Source organism: Dioscorea cayenensis, chromosome 8 (assembly GCF_009730915.1).
Source record: "Dioscorea cayenensis subsp. rotundata cultivar TDr96_F1 chromosome 8, TDr96_F1_v2_PseudoChromosome.rev07_lg8_w22 25.fasta, whole genome shotgun sequence".
Lineage (NCBI taxonomy): Eukaryota > Viridiplantae > Streptophyta > Magnoliopsida > Dioscoreales > Dioscoreaceae > Dioscorea > Dioscorea cayenensis.
The window spans coordinates 1,157,305-1,173,854 of record NC_052478.1 but is presented as its reverse complement, the minus strand read 5'-3'; the positions used below and the strand labels follow the sequence as shown (position 1 = coordinate 1,173,854).

Here is a 16,550-nt window from a genome sequence, read left to right as displayed (position 1 = left end):
ATCTAAATTAATCATGAAAACCACCGCGTTTCCCCCACAGAAACTTAAACCCGAATTCAAAGGGACACTTGTTTCATTATTACGGGATTGATTGACATCCAACTCGTCGCACGTATACCATAACGCTTTTTTCTCTCCTTAATTATTCCGTAATTTTCGGAGGAAAATTTTTTTTAAAAAAAATCAAATATAGAAATTTACCGCTCTGTGAAAATCCATTGACCGGCAAGAAAACCGAATTTTGGATAAAAAAAAAAATTTGGATAGAAAAGAAAAAAAAAGAAAAGAAAGATTGAAGAGAGAGAGAGAGAGAGAGAGAGAAGACAAAGACTCAAAACGAAATACGAAAATACAAGCAAAAGAGAGAGACGTAAACGGCGAGTCATCATCTCCTTATCTAATCACAAGCAATCCTCTTCCCTTGTTCCCTCTCGCCCTCCTCCTTCTTCTCCTCCTCCGCTGGCCCTAATTTCTCCTGTTCGGCTATAGATTTTCAGTTTTTAGATCGATTTTCCGGAGCTTTGGAATCTGGAAAGCTGTGATCTTGATCCGGATTCCGTTCCCAGAAGCTAAAGGTCGCGTTTTTCTTCGTTTTGGTCTACGATTGCTATTGGGGATGGCGAGGTTGGTGACCTAGACCTGTGAAGCAGGGCTGTTTCCTGAGCCCGTGCCCCGAGAGAAACAGCCTGGGGTTAATGTCCAGATCCCACACCGAATTGAAGGAGGAACGAAAGATCGTGCCTTTGTTGGGATTTTTGAAGGGTTTGGGGATTGGGGGATGAGGAACGATGTGCAGAGGCCGCAAGGAGCCGCGCCCAGGGGCGGCAAGGGGAACGGGATCTTTTCGTTGCGTAATATATCCAACTACCTGAGGATTGTGTCTTCTGGGGCTTCGACCGTCGCATCCACCGTCCGTGCGACGGGGGCGTCGGTGGCATCGTCAATTGCTGGTGACGATGATGCTAGCCGTGACCAGGTATTGCGCAAAGCTTTCTCCTTTTCCTTTGTCGTGAATTTCCATTGCTTTTATTGATTGTTGGTTGCTCAAAGAAGAGATGAGTCATATTGATCTTTTGATGCAATGATACTTCATAGTTGATTGGGATTGAAATTTTGATGTACTTATGGTTGACATCCCGGATTGCCTGAAGTAGTCATGACTAGGTGTTGTTGAGCATTGTAATTCATTGCGGGAGATTATGATTTCTGTTGGATTTTTGCAGTTCGGTTTGCAGTCCTCCATGCATGCATGTGGGGTTTTGTTGAATGATTTGTGAAATTTTAATCTGTAACCTGTCCAAAATGATAGTTGTAATTCAAATTTTATCATCAGTGGTAGTGTTTTATGCTTATACTTACCAATGATGTTCCATATTCGAATCATCTGTGGAAATTAGCTATTTGTGTTATGAGCATGCTGTTTCTTTTCAATTGTATATTTGCCTTACAAATGAATGCCATTTTTAATCTAAACCTTTTTCCTTCTGTCTTGATTTCCCTTTGCTACCTAGAGTATGGGAGTTTGAAAGCTTGTTTCTACCAATGAGCGTCAAGTATAATATCGGACACACAATGTTTGTCGAGTTGTGGTTTGAGTTCTGAAATTTGTTCTATCTTGTCGAGAGTTGCATTGCTTGGAAGCCAATTTTGTTTTCATTCGACCTTTGGCTGATAGATGGTTGTTTAAAATTGTTTATTGCCTCAATTGTTCTTCTTGTTTGAGATGTAAGAGTTGCTTATAGTTGAACCCATTTGCGTCAGCAAGTGTTGGATGTTATCGTATTGATTATAACAAACCCCTTGGATTTGTTTCCAGGCATTAGGTTAATGTTCTTCGGCAAGAAAACCTTCTGCACTTAAATTTGGATTTATGTTTATTCAGTTTGTTTATTATACTTGAACTCATTTCCAATTTTAGGTCTCATTCCACTTATAAGTTCTGTTGTTGGTTGAAAGGTGCACTGGGCTGGATTTGACAAACTAGAATGCGAAGGTGATATTCTTAGGCTAGTCCTTTTGTTAGGTTATCGGTCTGGCTTTCAGGTCTGGGATGTCGAAGAAGTTGATGATGTGCGGCAGCTGGTATCCAGGCATGAGGGTTTTGTTTCATTTTTGCAAATGCAAAAGAATCCATTACCATCAAGGATGGCAGAAGATAGGTTTTCAGATTTTCGGCCTTTGCTTGTTGTCGTTGGTGATGGCTCTTCTACTGGAAATAGTAATAGTGCTGATGGCTCAGGTCTCCATTGTGCTGGAAGTGCCAGCAATTTCCCGGAGCTTGGAAATGAGAACATAGTCCCTACATTTGTTCGCTTTTACTCTCTAAGGACCCATGAATATGTGCATGTCCTGAAGTTCAGGTCTGCAATTTACTCTGTAAGGTGTAGCCCTCGAGTTGTAGCAGTTTCTCTTGCTTCTCAGGTATGTGTTATCTGTCACTTTTTCAACTACATAGTTTTGCTTGTATATCTTTGAAACTTGAAAGGTAAGCATGTATGTTGCAGATTCAGTGTTTTGATGCTGCAACCCTGGAGAGAGAATATACCATCCTTACATTCCCTATTGTCTCGGGATCTGTTGGTGTTTCAAATATAGGTTATGGTCCACTTGCAGTGGGCTCGAGGTGGTTGGCATACAGCGGGAATCCAGTTGCTGTTTCAAATACTCTTCGTGTCACGCCACAAGACTTGAATCCCGCTACAGGTTTACCAGCTTCTCTTCCTAATGGAAGCCTGGTGGCACACTATGCGAAAGAGTCAAGTAAGCAACTTGCTGCTGGCATAGTGACCCTTGGAGATTTAGGATATAAGAAACTGTCCAAGTATTACTCTGAAATTATATCTGATAGCAATAGTTCTGTGAAACAAGGGAATCCAACTTCAAAAACCAATGGTGCCATTGCTGGGCACTTCCCTGATGCGGAAAATACTGGAATGGTATGTATGCATTTATCTATTTATATCATCTGTCCATATGATTCTCACTTTTTGGTCTTTTTTTTAAGACAAAAACCGTCTTAATTACTTACTTGAAACTTGTATCAAACATTGTAGGTTAACGTTTTTTAAGCATATTGGGGCAGATCTTTCTGTTTCTTTTCTTGCAACATTTAAACGCTTAAACTTTTGAAGAAGTTACTTTTTTTTTACCTAAAAAGAAAAGATAATCTTCTGATTTTTTAACTCTTTGTTTGCATTTTCTCTTCTTATTAAAATAGGTTATTGTTCGAGATATTGTATCAAAAAATGTGGTGGTGCAGTTTAAAGCTCACAGGAGTCCTATTTCAGCATTATGTTTTGATCCAAGTGGAACTCTTTTAGTGACAGCCTCTATTCATGGTCACAACATCAATGTTTTCCGTATAATGCCGTCTCCAAATGGCAGTTCATTAGAATCTGATGTCCCTGGGACTTGCGTTCATCTTTACAGGTTGCAACGTGGCATGACAAATGCGGTAGATACACCCACATCTGTATTCTTTATCATGATGCAAAAAATTTTTTTGTTGCAATATTTTATTCCTCTTAAATTTCAGGTTATACAAGACATCAGTTTCAGCAATGACAGCCAATGGATCATGATAAGCTCCTCAAGGGGGACTAGCCATTTGTTTGCAATATCACCATTTGGAGGGACATCAAACCGCCAATACAATGATTTCAAACATGGTAACAGTGGCTATGGGGCAGATATGACATCAAAGGGAGCAGTTTCATATCCACTAAAAGGCTGTCAACAAAGCCTCTGTGCATCAGGATCCCCTGTAACACTGTCTGTTGTGAGTAGAATAAAGAATGGGAGCAATGGCTGGAAAGGTGCGGTCACTGGGGCTGCAGCGGCTGCAACTGGCAAGGTTAATCCTCTTTCTGTTGCTATTGCTTCGACCTTCCACTATTGCAAAAGGTCTGGCCGTTATGCAGATATCCGTTCATCTAGGGCAAAATATACCTTGCTCGTATTCTCGCCTTCTGGCTCTATCATACAGTACGCATTGCGTGAGTCGAATGGGGAAGATTCTGGCCTAGATATGTCTGGGATAAACACAGTCTCTCATGTTCCTGTGCCAGAAACTGATGCTGGGTTTGTTGTTGAGGCACTCCAAAAGTGGGATGTTTGCCATAAAAGAAACAGAAGAGATCGAGGAGATGCTTTTGATGTTTATGGTGAGCATGGGAATGGAGAAAGCATTAAGTTTTTTCAGAAGGGGCTTAGAAAGGGTAATACTGTTTACCCTGCCAATAGTGGTACAGATACAAGGGTAAAGCCTATTACTGAGGAAAATCATCACTTGTATATTTCTGAGGCTGAGTTGCATATGCATTCAGTGTTCATACCATTATGGGCGAAGTCTGAGGTACTTGGTCTACCAACTGTGGTATTTTTTTTCTGTATTAATGGAGTTTGTCCCTTTTATATTCCAGTCATTTTACTTTGGTTTGCTTGCCAGATAAGTTTTCAAGTTATGAAATATGACAACTCAAAAACTGATATTGGTGGTGATTCTGGTGGAGAAATTGAAATAGAGAAAATCTCAACATGTCCAATTGAGACAAGGTCCAAAGATCTTGTTCCGGTCTTCGATTATTACCAGGCACCTCGGTTGCCTCAATCGAGGTATAAGTTTTAACCTCTACACTTGTCTTCTAGTGATATACTAGTGTCTTTTCTTATCACCTCACATGTTGATTAGTTAGCTATTGTTTTCTCTAATCTATTTAATGATACTTCATAAAATGAACAGCAGTTGTATGCGCAGCTTATGTTGCTTTCCAGAAAATGTTTGAATCGGTCATCATGTTTACTTTTAAGTGATTGTTTGATCAATATCCCAGGTCTCATTCTATGGATAATGAAAGAAATGGGACATTGCTTCATCAGAAGTCAGAATTCTCAGAAGACGGTGAGAAGCATTCTCGCAGAAGTAGCTGCAGTTCTCTTGAATGTGCCCCTGAAGGTGCTGCAGTAGGTGACATGCCCAATGTATTCAATGAGAACAGTTTTGGCAGTCTTCAAGCTACAACTGAAGCTAATGAGGACTTTGTAAATAGTATGGACAAACCAAACATTAATCGTCAGCTCGAGTTTGTACATAATAGGGAGAGCCTGAAACCTGAGGCCCAGCTCGAGCATGTAAATAACATTGAGAGCCTGAATATGGAAACCGACTTGGAAGATCATGACAACCAGCCCGACTACCTGAGGTAAACCTTCAACTACTAAATTCTCATGTCATATGGTTCTTTTTTGAATTACTGTACTTAATTTTGGTTGCTCTTGCTTATTGTAGGTAAATGGACATAAAAGGTGCTCTTGGTCCCTCAGAAATGCAACTGCCATTTGCCATTCTTTTGTTTTCCCAGTAAAGTTGTTAACCAGTGTTTATATGCATGTGTATTTACAAACATATGACTTTGAGTGGTGAAATGTAAAGCAAAGACTGGTATGACTGTCATGAGGAAAGCTGCAATTCTGTGGGAGTTTGGGGATTCCATTTTCTAGCAACAATTTGTATATACAAAGATTCTTGATTACATTTTTAATAATCAACTGTGCTTTGTAAATTAATATTAAATAGCCAGCTTTCAATATATGTTTCAGTGTATTCTTCACCAGAGTGTGTTTTGTTTCTTGTATGATTTTAGTAAATTCTAGACGTTAATTTAGCATGCCAAACAGTGTTTTTTTAAAAAAATATTAGCCCTGTGAAAGTTTTTAGGACTTTTATGTAATAATAAGTGGGACAGGTCCTTCTTTGAAAAAAAAAAAATTCCATTTTAATTAATGAACTAATTAATTGAATAATAATATAAATTATGTTTAATGAATGGTCTGCTCGTCGTTCAACTCTCGTTGCTCTTCTTCTCGCTTTTCGCGGCATTGGTAGCTCGATCGAATCTCAAAGCGTGGTAGTCTTGAAGTTCTAGGGTTTTTGGTCAGCTTAATCTTCAACTCTAATGGCTGATCTGAAGATCCTCGGTCGTTTCTGAGGCTCTGGTCAGCTGCAGCTGTGTCACTCTCCAGAATGGCGGCGTCGTCGTCCTCTCCGCCTTCTCCTCAAGCTTCTCCTGAAGGGAACTCCGGTTCGGAGGAGTTTGCTGATATGCTCCGGAGCTTCATGGAGTCCCTCACGGGGTTTTCCGAGCACCTCCCTTTCACGATTGATCGTCAGGTTCCTTCTCCGATCTGACTTTTTGGTTCATTTAATGGAATTTACTTTTATAGCAAATGATGCATGAGATGCCACGAATTTGGGATGATGATTTCTCACTGCTTTAGATTTATAGGTGTGATTATATTCATTTCTTATCCGTTCTAGCCAGTGAGTTAAAAAATAATTATGCATGAATCAGAGAGTTCCTCTGTAATAACTTCAGATTTTGATACTGTTATTGTAAGCATGTATTCAGGATTTGATGGTGTAGGTGCACATTTACAAGAGGATTTACTGTTTTCGTATTTGTCTATTGTGTCAGAGACTCCGTTCTATTACGGCTCTCTTTGCTCTTGTTGCTTCAATTATCTTTGTTTGGAAGCTTTTGAGAGGTCCCACAGAACATGAAAGAAGACGACGCAGGGCAACCAGGCCTCCGGCCTTCTGGTTCTGATGCCACATCACATACGAGCACATTGGCTCAGTCAAATGAAGTTTCTACATCCACTGGGGGTTCAAGCGTGCAAGATATAGTTCATGATCTCTTCAAGCCAGTAAATGTATACCCCTTTTGGCTATTATTCTGTTTAGACCTGACAATATATCAGTTTTCTTGTGTGATTGACTTGTTTTAATTTCCCAGGTGACGCTTGGACAACTAGTAAGGCAAAGGTTTTGTGAAGGGCGGAAGGTAGTTTGGTTTCTGACTTGATCCTGTAACTTTGTCCTTGTCAAACACCAATTTTTCTTGTTCTCAGGCCACCATATGAATCCCATCTTATTTTTTGTCAGATGAAGTTTATACACTTTAAACTTTTGTTATGCTAATCTTACATTGATGCTGGTATTGTGTTGCTGTATGTGTTCTTTGGTCCCATTATGCCGTAACTTTTGTTTTGTAGAGTCATTTATTAACTCTAAATATTAGCATTACATCAGTTACAATAGTGTGTTGGAATCAATTTTACAGTCTAAGAATAAGTATCAATTATCAAGCATGTTAGTTTCACTAGCTGAGGTCTGATTGGTGCTGTTTTATTACATTTTGTACTTGATATGGATTGTGTTCTAAACCATATGTACTTATTCCTGTTCCATCTTTATTTAAGCTAATGGTGCTTCTACAACAAAATTGTACGATGCAGATACAATTGGTTATTGCAAATTAATTATAATGGAACACAGTTAAGAGCTTCCTCAGATATCCGTCATTTACATCTAGTGCTACCTTTCTAATTGTAATGTGTATGCTTTAGTTAGACTTTCCATGTTCCATTTTTGCACTGTAATGATTCACATGTATAATTTTGTCGGATGCTTGCCAAACTATATCACACTATCTTATGGTAATTCATTGTTATCTTGATTTGTGATACCTTAGTCCCGGTTCTGACTAGGTTTAGGATTTTCTCTAGTAGATGCACTTAATAATCTCACATTGAATAAGAGTGAGTAAAATCCTGGACATGTGAGACACATTTTACAAAACAAAACTCTTAGGCCCATGATAGGCCAACGTGGACAATTACTCACATGGGTTGGGCCCAAGTTTTTAAAAATTGTATCATAGCTTGATCCCCTTGGTAGATTGGGATAGTTTGGTACCTCCTACTTTCTGGTGTGATTTATGAGTTGGTTCGAAGTAAGTTCAAGCTAGTGGCTCTTGTCATTTCTAACCCTAATTCTGATTAAGTTTAGATTTTTATACAAGAGATAAACTATATGGTCTCGTATCAAATAGGATAGAGAAAAATTGATGCCTTGACAGGGGGCAGGTTAAAGAGGACAATTTCTCATATTGGGTGGACCTGGTCGTTACATGATATAATTAGAAATTTGCGTTGGTTCATCGTATGAGTAATAATTTCTCTTGTAGTCTGGAAGTAAGATGAGTTTCAACTTGAATACCCCAGCCATTTACTGCATACAAACAATATACTTGCTATCTAATCTTAGTTATGATAGGTCACATGCCGTTTGCTTGGAGTAATTCTTGTAGAGACTACCCCAGAAGAACTCCAGGTTGGTGAGAAATGATGATATTATCAGTTATCCTGAATAATAAGGCTTAAAGTAACTGAATGGTGATTTCTAACTTGATGTTTTACAGAAACATGCTACCGTGAGGCCCTCTGTGCTGGAAGTGCTGTTGGAACTGGCAGAGTACTGTGATCTTTATCTCATGGAAAGAATCCTTGATGATGAAAGTGGGGTGTGTGAAAAAATTGTTCATCACATTTAAATTTTAATAATTTAGCCATCCATGACTAATCTGCTTTCAGTCAAAACAATATCATTATATGGGTCTGATTATATGTTAGTCATATCCATGTGCCTAGATTTTTTCACCTCTAGCAACTGGTCCTTATAGATGTGATATTATAATAATTTTTGTTTTTCATTTTTGTTTTTTCTCAGGAAAGGATTATGTCCTCTTTGAATGATGCTAAAATTTTCAAATCTGGTGGTTTGATTAGTGATAAGGTGATTTCTCAATTCATAGCTTTATTGGAAAATGATCACTTCTTGATTTTAGTTATCTTCAATGGAAAATGATTTGTGCACGAATTTTTATATGCTGTACCATAATTTTTTCTTGGTTTTTGTACTTTGTGGATTATATTGATGTTCCTCTCTATTTAATATTATTATTTTATAAGTTTGTCTTTTTTTTTCTTAACATGTGTATGTAGATTATGTTCGTTGGGCCAACTCATAGACTGGGCCTTATATCTGTTAATGTGAATCCTATTTACAGTGCAGGAAGGAGATCACCAGTCATTAGTCAATTGTGATCCTCACAAATTACACTGCTTGTAGACTAACAGGTGTTGTTAATGAGATTGGTTATCAAGGCAGTTATTTCTTCCAGACAAATAACGTTCTCCTAGTTTCGTGTTAGTTATGTAGTTTGCACATAACAGTATACATTATTAGATCTGCAGAGACTCTTTACCAAGTGTTTTAACTTATAACTTTCCAATTTTCATTTTTAGATGGGCAACATTTCTGCTGCATCAATTTCTGAATGTATATTATATCCAAGACTAAGTATTCTATGGCAGGTTCTCTTTTGTAGCACTGAGAATGGGCGGATATCTTTTGTTCGGCAAATAGAGCCTGACTGGCACATTGATACAAATTCTGAAATTATCTCTCAATTGGCCGTAAGTCATACTCTACAAGCACTTTCCTGTAGGAGTGGGTTTAACAGATTTATTTAATATCTAATACCTTCACTTGGATTGGAACCTTCTCTTGTTTGGTATGTTATCTCGTGTTGTGCACGTGTTCACCATAGTTTCTTTCTTTTTGTAATCATCATATCAACCCTATCTCCTTCAATCATACCGAGATACCTTCAATAATTATCAGAAGACATTGTTCTTTATCTTTGACGTCTCAAATTTTACTTACCCATACTTGTCTTAAGAAAGCTATGTTTCTTTTTCTCCAACTTTTACTTCAATCCAAAGTTCCTAAACTTCATGTTAGTTACCTTATCTTTTTCTTTTCTTTCTATACTCTATCATTTTCTTTATTTTATTTTTATCCTTCTAAATTTATTTTTATCATTTTAATATTGTTAATATTAATTGTCATGAATTTTCAATTGGCCAGAACGTAGTTGAACCTTTGCATCTGTGTTCCACCTTGTTGGTTTAAAACTTACAACTTTGGATTAATGCACTGACCAAGTTGATGTAGGTTTTTGATATTGTTCCGTTTCTTCGCTTTCAGAGGTTCATCAAGTACCAGTTGCACATTTCACCATCGAGATCTGAACGCATAGCATCTAATGTCTTCAGCTCCATAAACTTGGAACAATTTATTGGAGTTCCAGATCAGAGCTAATCTGTAAGTGCATTTTGAAGCATATCCACTTATATAATGTTCTCCATTATTTATTTATTTATTAATAAATGTCTCACACTTAAATCTGAAACACTAATGGGTGTATTCCATCATGTCTAGATCATGTCAATTTGCTGAAAAGTTTATGATCGCCTGCTGAATGATCAAAAAGGCATCAACAGCCTGAACCTTCAATTACTCTGGTTACTGAGGTGGTTCTTTTTGGTTATGGTTCTCATTTTGAGATAATCAGCACATTGGATAGCCTTCTTCTTCTCAATAGTTGCTTCAAGCTACTCCATGCCATGTTTCAGAAGGTTCCTTTTAACTCGTTCTTGTATAGAAAACTTATCATGGTGACAAAGTAAAATCCTTTGGATAAACTTTGCCAACAAAATCATATTCTGTAGTAAACTTGTTACCTTCCACCTATATCATCACATTGCATTCGTTTGCCTTGTTAATGTTGTGCTATGAAACATATTTGGTGGTTCACATAATAGTGTTGATTTAAGCTTCTGATCAACTGAGCTCTCTTCATCATTAGTATGTATTATTAATGAAAACTATGAAGTGAGTTCATGCTACAAGCTTGCTGATATTGTGGTGTGATATGTTTTGTAACTTTCAAAGGAAGTTTTTTAACACATGCACAATTATTCACTATAATCTGCCTCCAAGAATGTCATTCCAAAGGCCAAAACATTCTGGAGATGCAAAAGAAAAAAAAAAAGATTTAGTTGCCTTCGATAGCTTAGTTTTTCGATTCCTTCTGGTAGTTCTCAAAGCTAGAACCATGGAGATCAAGAAACTGGAGTTTCTTGAGCTTCAGCAATGGTGGCAGGCAGCCAGCTTTTCTAGACGGCTATAATCTGGTAGAACAAGCGCATGAAACTCTCAAAGTTCTTGAAGAGAAGAAGGCAAACTTGTAAGTGTGTACCTCTTAAGTTCAACACATGAAGTTCTTGATACCTTGTAAAGAAGAATTCTTTTATGGAACTTCTCCAATGGATTGCCCTGAAGGAATCAGGTATTGAGAGCTGAGAACACTGCATCAAGCTCTCAGGGAAGACGAAAGCTTGTTGCTCATCAATGAAATTTTACTATAATATGAACTCATGAACTCCTCATGTGGGATAACCTAACAACATCATGCATCTTTACAGTGTCTGGTTCTTCACCAGACTAGCACTCATGAATCCTTCAAATGCTCAATCAAAGCAACTCCTCTGTTATCAGACTGCACTTGCTTTTTATTCTCTTATATCAACCCTTCTGCTTTACAGCACTGGACAAGCTCACTCACTTTGATGGAGAAGTCCTCAGGGAACAAAGAAAAATATAGAGAACAACATGGTTTCATGCTCTTATATTGTAGAGAATTATAACTCCATTTGAGATGCTGGAAGACCTACTTCTCTGTTTGATCTGTTCCCATAGCTCTGCAAACTTCCATTGATCTTGTAGTTATGAATTATCCTACAACCCACATGAGATTCACCATGTGGAATGCCCACACTTTGTCCAGATTAATTTTCTCCCATATATCATTCAAGTTGAAGAGTAGTTTCTTATCCTTCTTCAACCTTGCAAACAAGTGAATTGCTTTCTTCTCAACCCATGCCCACACTTTGTTCAATTCCAGCATCAACCTTTTATCAATCTGGGATTGAATCCTCTTCAGCTCAAGGTCCTTTGAGACTATCACTCAGTTGACAACATCAATCTGTTCCAATTATCTCATATACCAAGCTCTTTGCCACCTTTTGACACACTGTAGCAGCAGCTCCCTGATCTTCAAAAGCTATCTCTCAGAGAATGCCAGCAGCTCACATGTCTTCTTTACCTCTTCTATCTTCTTCACCATCTCTTTGCTTATCTTGTAACGATGATGACAATTGAAACACCTCCCATGAAGTTGTTCTTTTTCTGATTCTATGAAAGCTAACTGTGTCTCAATGTCTTCCACTTCTTTCAGCCATTGTTTCAGTTCAGTGCTTGGCATCTTCCCCTGTCTTGGCCTCTGCAAGCTGGTCTTTCATCTTCTTCTTCTTCTTCTTCTTCTTCTTCTTCTTCTTAAAAGAGATGAGCTCTTTCTTTCCTTGCATGAGTCTATCTCCATTTTCTTGAACCTTCATCATGACTTTAACCTTAGATCCAACAAACCCCACAGAGATATCTTCCCGCCATGGCAACCACTGAAGGCAAAACTTCCATGATGACCAACTTTCTTGAGTCTTGGAGGAAGAGATGCTTCTCTTTTCTGATCCAAAGTTTTGGATTAGTTGGCTTATTCTCCATTGTTTACTTACTGATTCCTAATCATTGCTTCATTCCTTCAACTCTATCCATAGAGGTTCCCAATAATGTATGACAATAAACAACTACTCCAATCCCCATTATCATTTGCCTATTCTGTTTGGTCTTATTATAATCAACCGTCTTTTTTTGAAACTTTCATGAAGTTAATGATCATATAAACTATGCCAATAAAATATGCCAGGTCTAAACTCTCAGGCATTAAGCACTTTAAAAATTCATATTATTAAAATTCATCAGACGTTGAGGTGGTTGGTGAAGCCAAGTTCCTTGCCACAAACCATCTTCAATTTCAAAACCCAAAATTTTACATTCTTATTAATTCCATCTGTGTACATCTTTAGCATTTTTAAAGAACTCTTGATCCATAGAAGGAAAGAAATATTAACACATGTTATGATGTTAAGATCCCAACAAATGATGACTTATTCATATAATTTTTTACCAAAGTTAGTACACTCTGCATGCATATGATAATATATATATATATATTTGGCGTGCTAGTATTACTGCAAATGTGCCAACACTTGAGACTTGACAAAAGGTACTCCTACTCCTTGTTGGTATGTCATTCTCTGTTGAAGATGCAGCTTCCTCACTTTCCATTCTCCACTTTGTTTGTAGCCAAAGGAACCAACAACAAGAAATTTATCAAAAGAGCATGAGACAGCAGCCTCTCATCTATTCTCTGTTTAGTTTCAACGTTCAACAAGCCTATACTTCAACTCTAAGCCATAAATTTAGTAAAAATTAACATCTAAACAACACCTGCATTCTTTCCCTTGTTAACTCTCCCTAGTCCTTCAGTCCTTTTCTCAAACAACTACAGATGCATTAGCCCAAGTGTTAAGCAAAGTTAGGTGAAGGATAGCAACCCTTACACCAGAACAGACACCCTTCAAATCTTTGAAACCATGTACTTGTTTTCCCTATCATGGCTCTCTGTAAATGAACACATCTCATTCTCAAACAACATTCCATTGCTCCTCATTCTTGTGTGCTCTTTGGCTGGAGTTGCAATGCAGCTTCACATCTCTCCAAGTTTGAGGCATGTCACTGTGTTTCCTGGGAAAGGAGTCAGGGAGTTCATCAAAGTGAAGGTCACTTCCAGAAGACCTTCTTACAGAATGGTCTTCTATTCTCTTCTTTTTGTGACCTTCTTGCTTCGCTTTGTCTTTGTTCTCACCGCCATGGATACTATTGAAGGCGAAACACAGTGCACTTCCTTAGGTACCACCATTTTGCCTGCCATGAATACTTCCATCTTTTTTTTTTTTTGCTGATTAATTTTATTCTTAGTTTTTGTTTACTGTTTGCTAATTACTTGTTTTTTTCCCCTTCTTTTTCTTCCTCATAATTCTTATCTTATTGAGGAAGTTGGTGATTAAAAACAAAAAATAAAGTTTATTCTTTTACTATAGATGTTGGTTGTGTCACCAAACATATATGCATAGATGAACTACTGTTAGTTAGGTTGCTGGTCTGTCACTATATAAATTTGTTGGAAAAGTTATATCTTCAGAGTTACACAAATTTGATACACTAGCTATTTTGTTTGACATGCAATTGTTTTAATGTAGGTTGTGTTGGAAAAAGACTTGGACCAAGATTCTGGGGAAGGAGGCTTGAATCAATAGTAATCTTCAAAACTCTTACCTATTCTTTATTTATTTATTTATTTATTTATTTTTATAAAAAAATTAATTATTTACTAATTACGTCAATAAAAATGCAGAAAGTTCCTGATGAGATATATAGAGTTTTAGAAGAAGGTGGTGATGAAGAAGAGTTGCTGATTGAACCTGACACCACTCCACAAACATTGGAAGATTTCATCTCTGAGATGAAATCCAACAGATCAGATGCTAAAACTTTTGCATTGAGACTCAAAGCCATGGTATTTATTCATTGTAACTCTTATTTTATCTTCAGAAAATTAAATAATAAAAAAACATTGTAACGTTGACTTTTCACTGTTTGACTTCATCAAAGGTCTTACTACTAGAACAGAAGACCCGGACGGCAAAGATCCATGAGTATCTTTACCGCCACGTGGCATCCAGCAGCATCCCCAAGCCACTGCACTGCCTCGCATTGAAGCTCGCCGAGGAGCACTCCACCAATGCCGACGCTCGCCGGCCGTTGCCGGCGGCGGAGCGCGTCGCCGCCCTGGTGGACAACACGCTCCGCCACTTCGTCCTGGCATCCGATAACGTGATAGCCGCCGGCGTCGTGGCAGCATCCATCGTCCACAATGCTCTCCGGCCATCCTCCGTCGTGATACACGTCATCACTGATCGGAAAACGTACTCCGCCATGCAGGCGTGGTTTTCTCTTCATCCATTGGAGCCGGCGGTGGTGGAAGTGAGAGGACTTCATCACTTCGATTGGTTCACCAAAGGGAGGGTTCCAGTTCTAGAGGCAATGGAGAAGGACAGAAATGCACGTTCTCAGTTTCGCGGCGGCTCATCGGCGATCGTCGCCAACATCAGCGAGAAACCAATCGTTGTGGCTGCCAAGCTGCAAGCTCTCAGCCCAAAGTATCACTCCATCATGAATCATATACGTATACACTTGCCTGAGGTGATTACTCAATCCTTATTCTAATGTTTTTTTAGTAGTATGTTATGCAAGTGTACATTTTTAAGTTTTAAGTTTGATCATGGTTGTGAAATAAGAATTATGGTGCAGTTGTTTCCAAGCCTTAAGAAGGTGGTATTTTTAGATGATGATATTGTTGTTCAAGCTGATCTTTCTCCGTTGTGGGATATTGACTTGAAAGGGAAAGTCAATGGTGCAGTAGAGACATGCAGAGGAGAAGATAAGTTTGTGATGAGAAAGAGGTTGAAGAATTATCTGAATTTCTCCCACCCTTTGATAGCAGAGAATTTTGATCCTCATGAATGTGCATGGGCTTATGGTATGAATGTTTTTGATCTTGATGCTTGGAGAAGGACTAACATCAGTCTCACTTACCACCATTGGCTTCAAAAGGTATATAGATTTAGCTCTGCAACTTGTAAATCTAAGTTATCTGCCTATATATATATATATATATATATATGCAATCATAATCATGGTTGTGTTTTTTTGTTGTTTTGTTTTTTAGAACTTGAAATCAGATTTGAGCTTGTGGCAGTTAGGGACTTTGCCACCAGGTTTGATTGCATTTCATGGGCATGTTCATGTGATTGAGCCTTATTGGCATATGTTGGGACTTGGATACCAAGAGAACACTACAGTTGCAGATACAGAGAAGGCAGCAGTGATTCATTTCAATGGCAGAGCTAAGCCTTGGTTGGACATTGCATTCCCACAGCTCAAGCCTTTATGGACAAAGTACATAGATTTCTCAGATAAGTTTATCAAGGCTTGTAATATAAGAGCTTATTAATATGGAGCTGAGAATGAGGTGAAGTTTAGATAAAGGAAAGAAGAAAAAAACTGAGAGATCAGAGCTGGCTGTCCTCTTCTTTTCTCTTGTGATGAGAGATTCTTTTTTCTTTTGAAATTTAGGATCATGTTTGTGAATAGAGTTGGAAAAAAAAATTTGTGTTTTGTTCTGAAACTTTTGTATAATGAATTCCCAACTGAAAGGGATTCTCTGTCAATCTCATTCTCGGACAAAAATATCACATATATATGTTTTTAATATCACATATATGTAACTTGCAAATAAAAGGTCAAATAATATCACAGCTGACAGCGATTGAATCGACTTGCTATCAAGACTCAACGACTTCCACGCATGGAAGACCAGACCGATTCAATTGGGCCTAATCTTGTTAATGGGCCGAACCCAAGTTCCAGGAATAAACACAATAAACCAAATTCATGTAGACCAGGCCAGCTTGAGTGTCCAACACCCTGGGCTTGGCCCGCATCAAATCCCTCAGTTTCTAGTTACCCATAAGGGGCCCACCCTCGATGGAAACACAGCTACCTCATTGGAAAATGAGGTGCAAGATACCTATGAATATGTTATGGAACTACTCTTCTGACTTTTTCTCCAACAACTCAGATGGTGATCTGGACACCCATGAATATGAGATCACAAGAAAAAGTAGAAAACTTGATTCACTCCTCCAAAACCTTCCCAAAAAAAAAAAAATTGCTGTGTCTGACAAATCTAAGTAGGCAATGCGCGCAGATCCTAATGGACACTCTGTTACTCGTAGTAATGATTATAATTAAATGCAATGTTGATAACCATTTCGGATTATTT

The 16,550-nt window shown here is 38.1% G+C and overlaps 3 protein-coding genes across 4 annotated transcripts; all 3 read left to right on the top strand.

Annotated features, from left to right (window-relative positions):
* The first annotated feature begins 358 nt into the window (after positions 1-358).
* Positions 359-5,588, top strand: LOC120266893 (autophagy-related protein 18f-like). Of its 2 annotated transcripts, none has more exons than XM_039274541.1 (8): positions 359-976; positions 1,957-2,421; positions 2,505-2,936; positions 3,218-3,454; positions 3,536-4,354; positions 4,448-4,614; positions 4,833-5,201; positions 5,288-5,588. In XM_039274541.1, exons 1-8 carry the CDS (start codon positions 779-781, stop codon positions 5,289-5,291), a joined length of 2,691 nt encoding a protein of 896 aa, XP_039130475.1. In that variant the 5' UTR covers positions 359-778; the 3' UTR covers positions 5,292-5,588. The 2 variants fall into 2 exon arrangements, with proteins under 2 accessions (XP_039130475.1, XP_039130476.1); XM_039274542.1 differs by having other exon boundaries at positions 894-976; positions 1,919-2,421.
* A 245-nt stretch (positions 5,589-5,833) lies between these two features.
* LOC120267472 (peroxisome biogenesis protein 22-like) lies at positions 5,834-10,470 on the top strand. The gene is given in 10 exon segments (XM_039275146.1): positions 5,834-6,169; positions 6,474-6,590; positions 6,592-6,711; positions 6,795-6,842; positions 8,117-8,173; positions 8,262-8,363; positions 8,570-8,635; positions 9,217-9,318; positions 9,893-10,009; positions 10,127-10,470. Coding segments are annotated over 9 exon segments (873 nt in total). The 5' UTR covers positions 5,834-6,022; the 3' UTR covers positions 10,007-10,009; positions 10,127-10,470.
* Positions 10,471-13,238: 2,768 nt separating this feature from the next.
* LOC120266354 (probable galacturonosyltransferase 12) lies at positions 13,239-15,941 on the top strand. The gene is made up of 6 exons (XM_039273980.1): positions 13,239-13,555; positions 13,906-13,961; positions 14,061-14,222; positions 14,318-14,908; positions 15,017-15,319; positions 15,435-15,941. Exons 1-6 carry the CDS (start codon positions 13,240-13,242, stop codon positions 15,717-15,719), a joined length of 1,713 nt encoding a protein of 570 aa, XP_039129914.1. The 5' UTR covers position 13,239; the 3' UTR covers positions 15,720-15,941.
* The last annotated feature ends 609 nt before the right edge of the window (positions 15,942-16,550 follow it).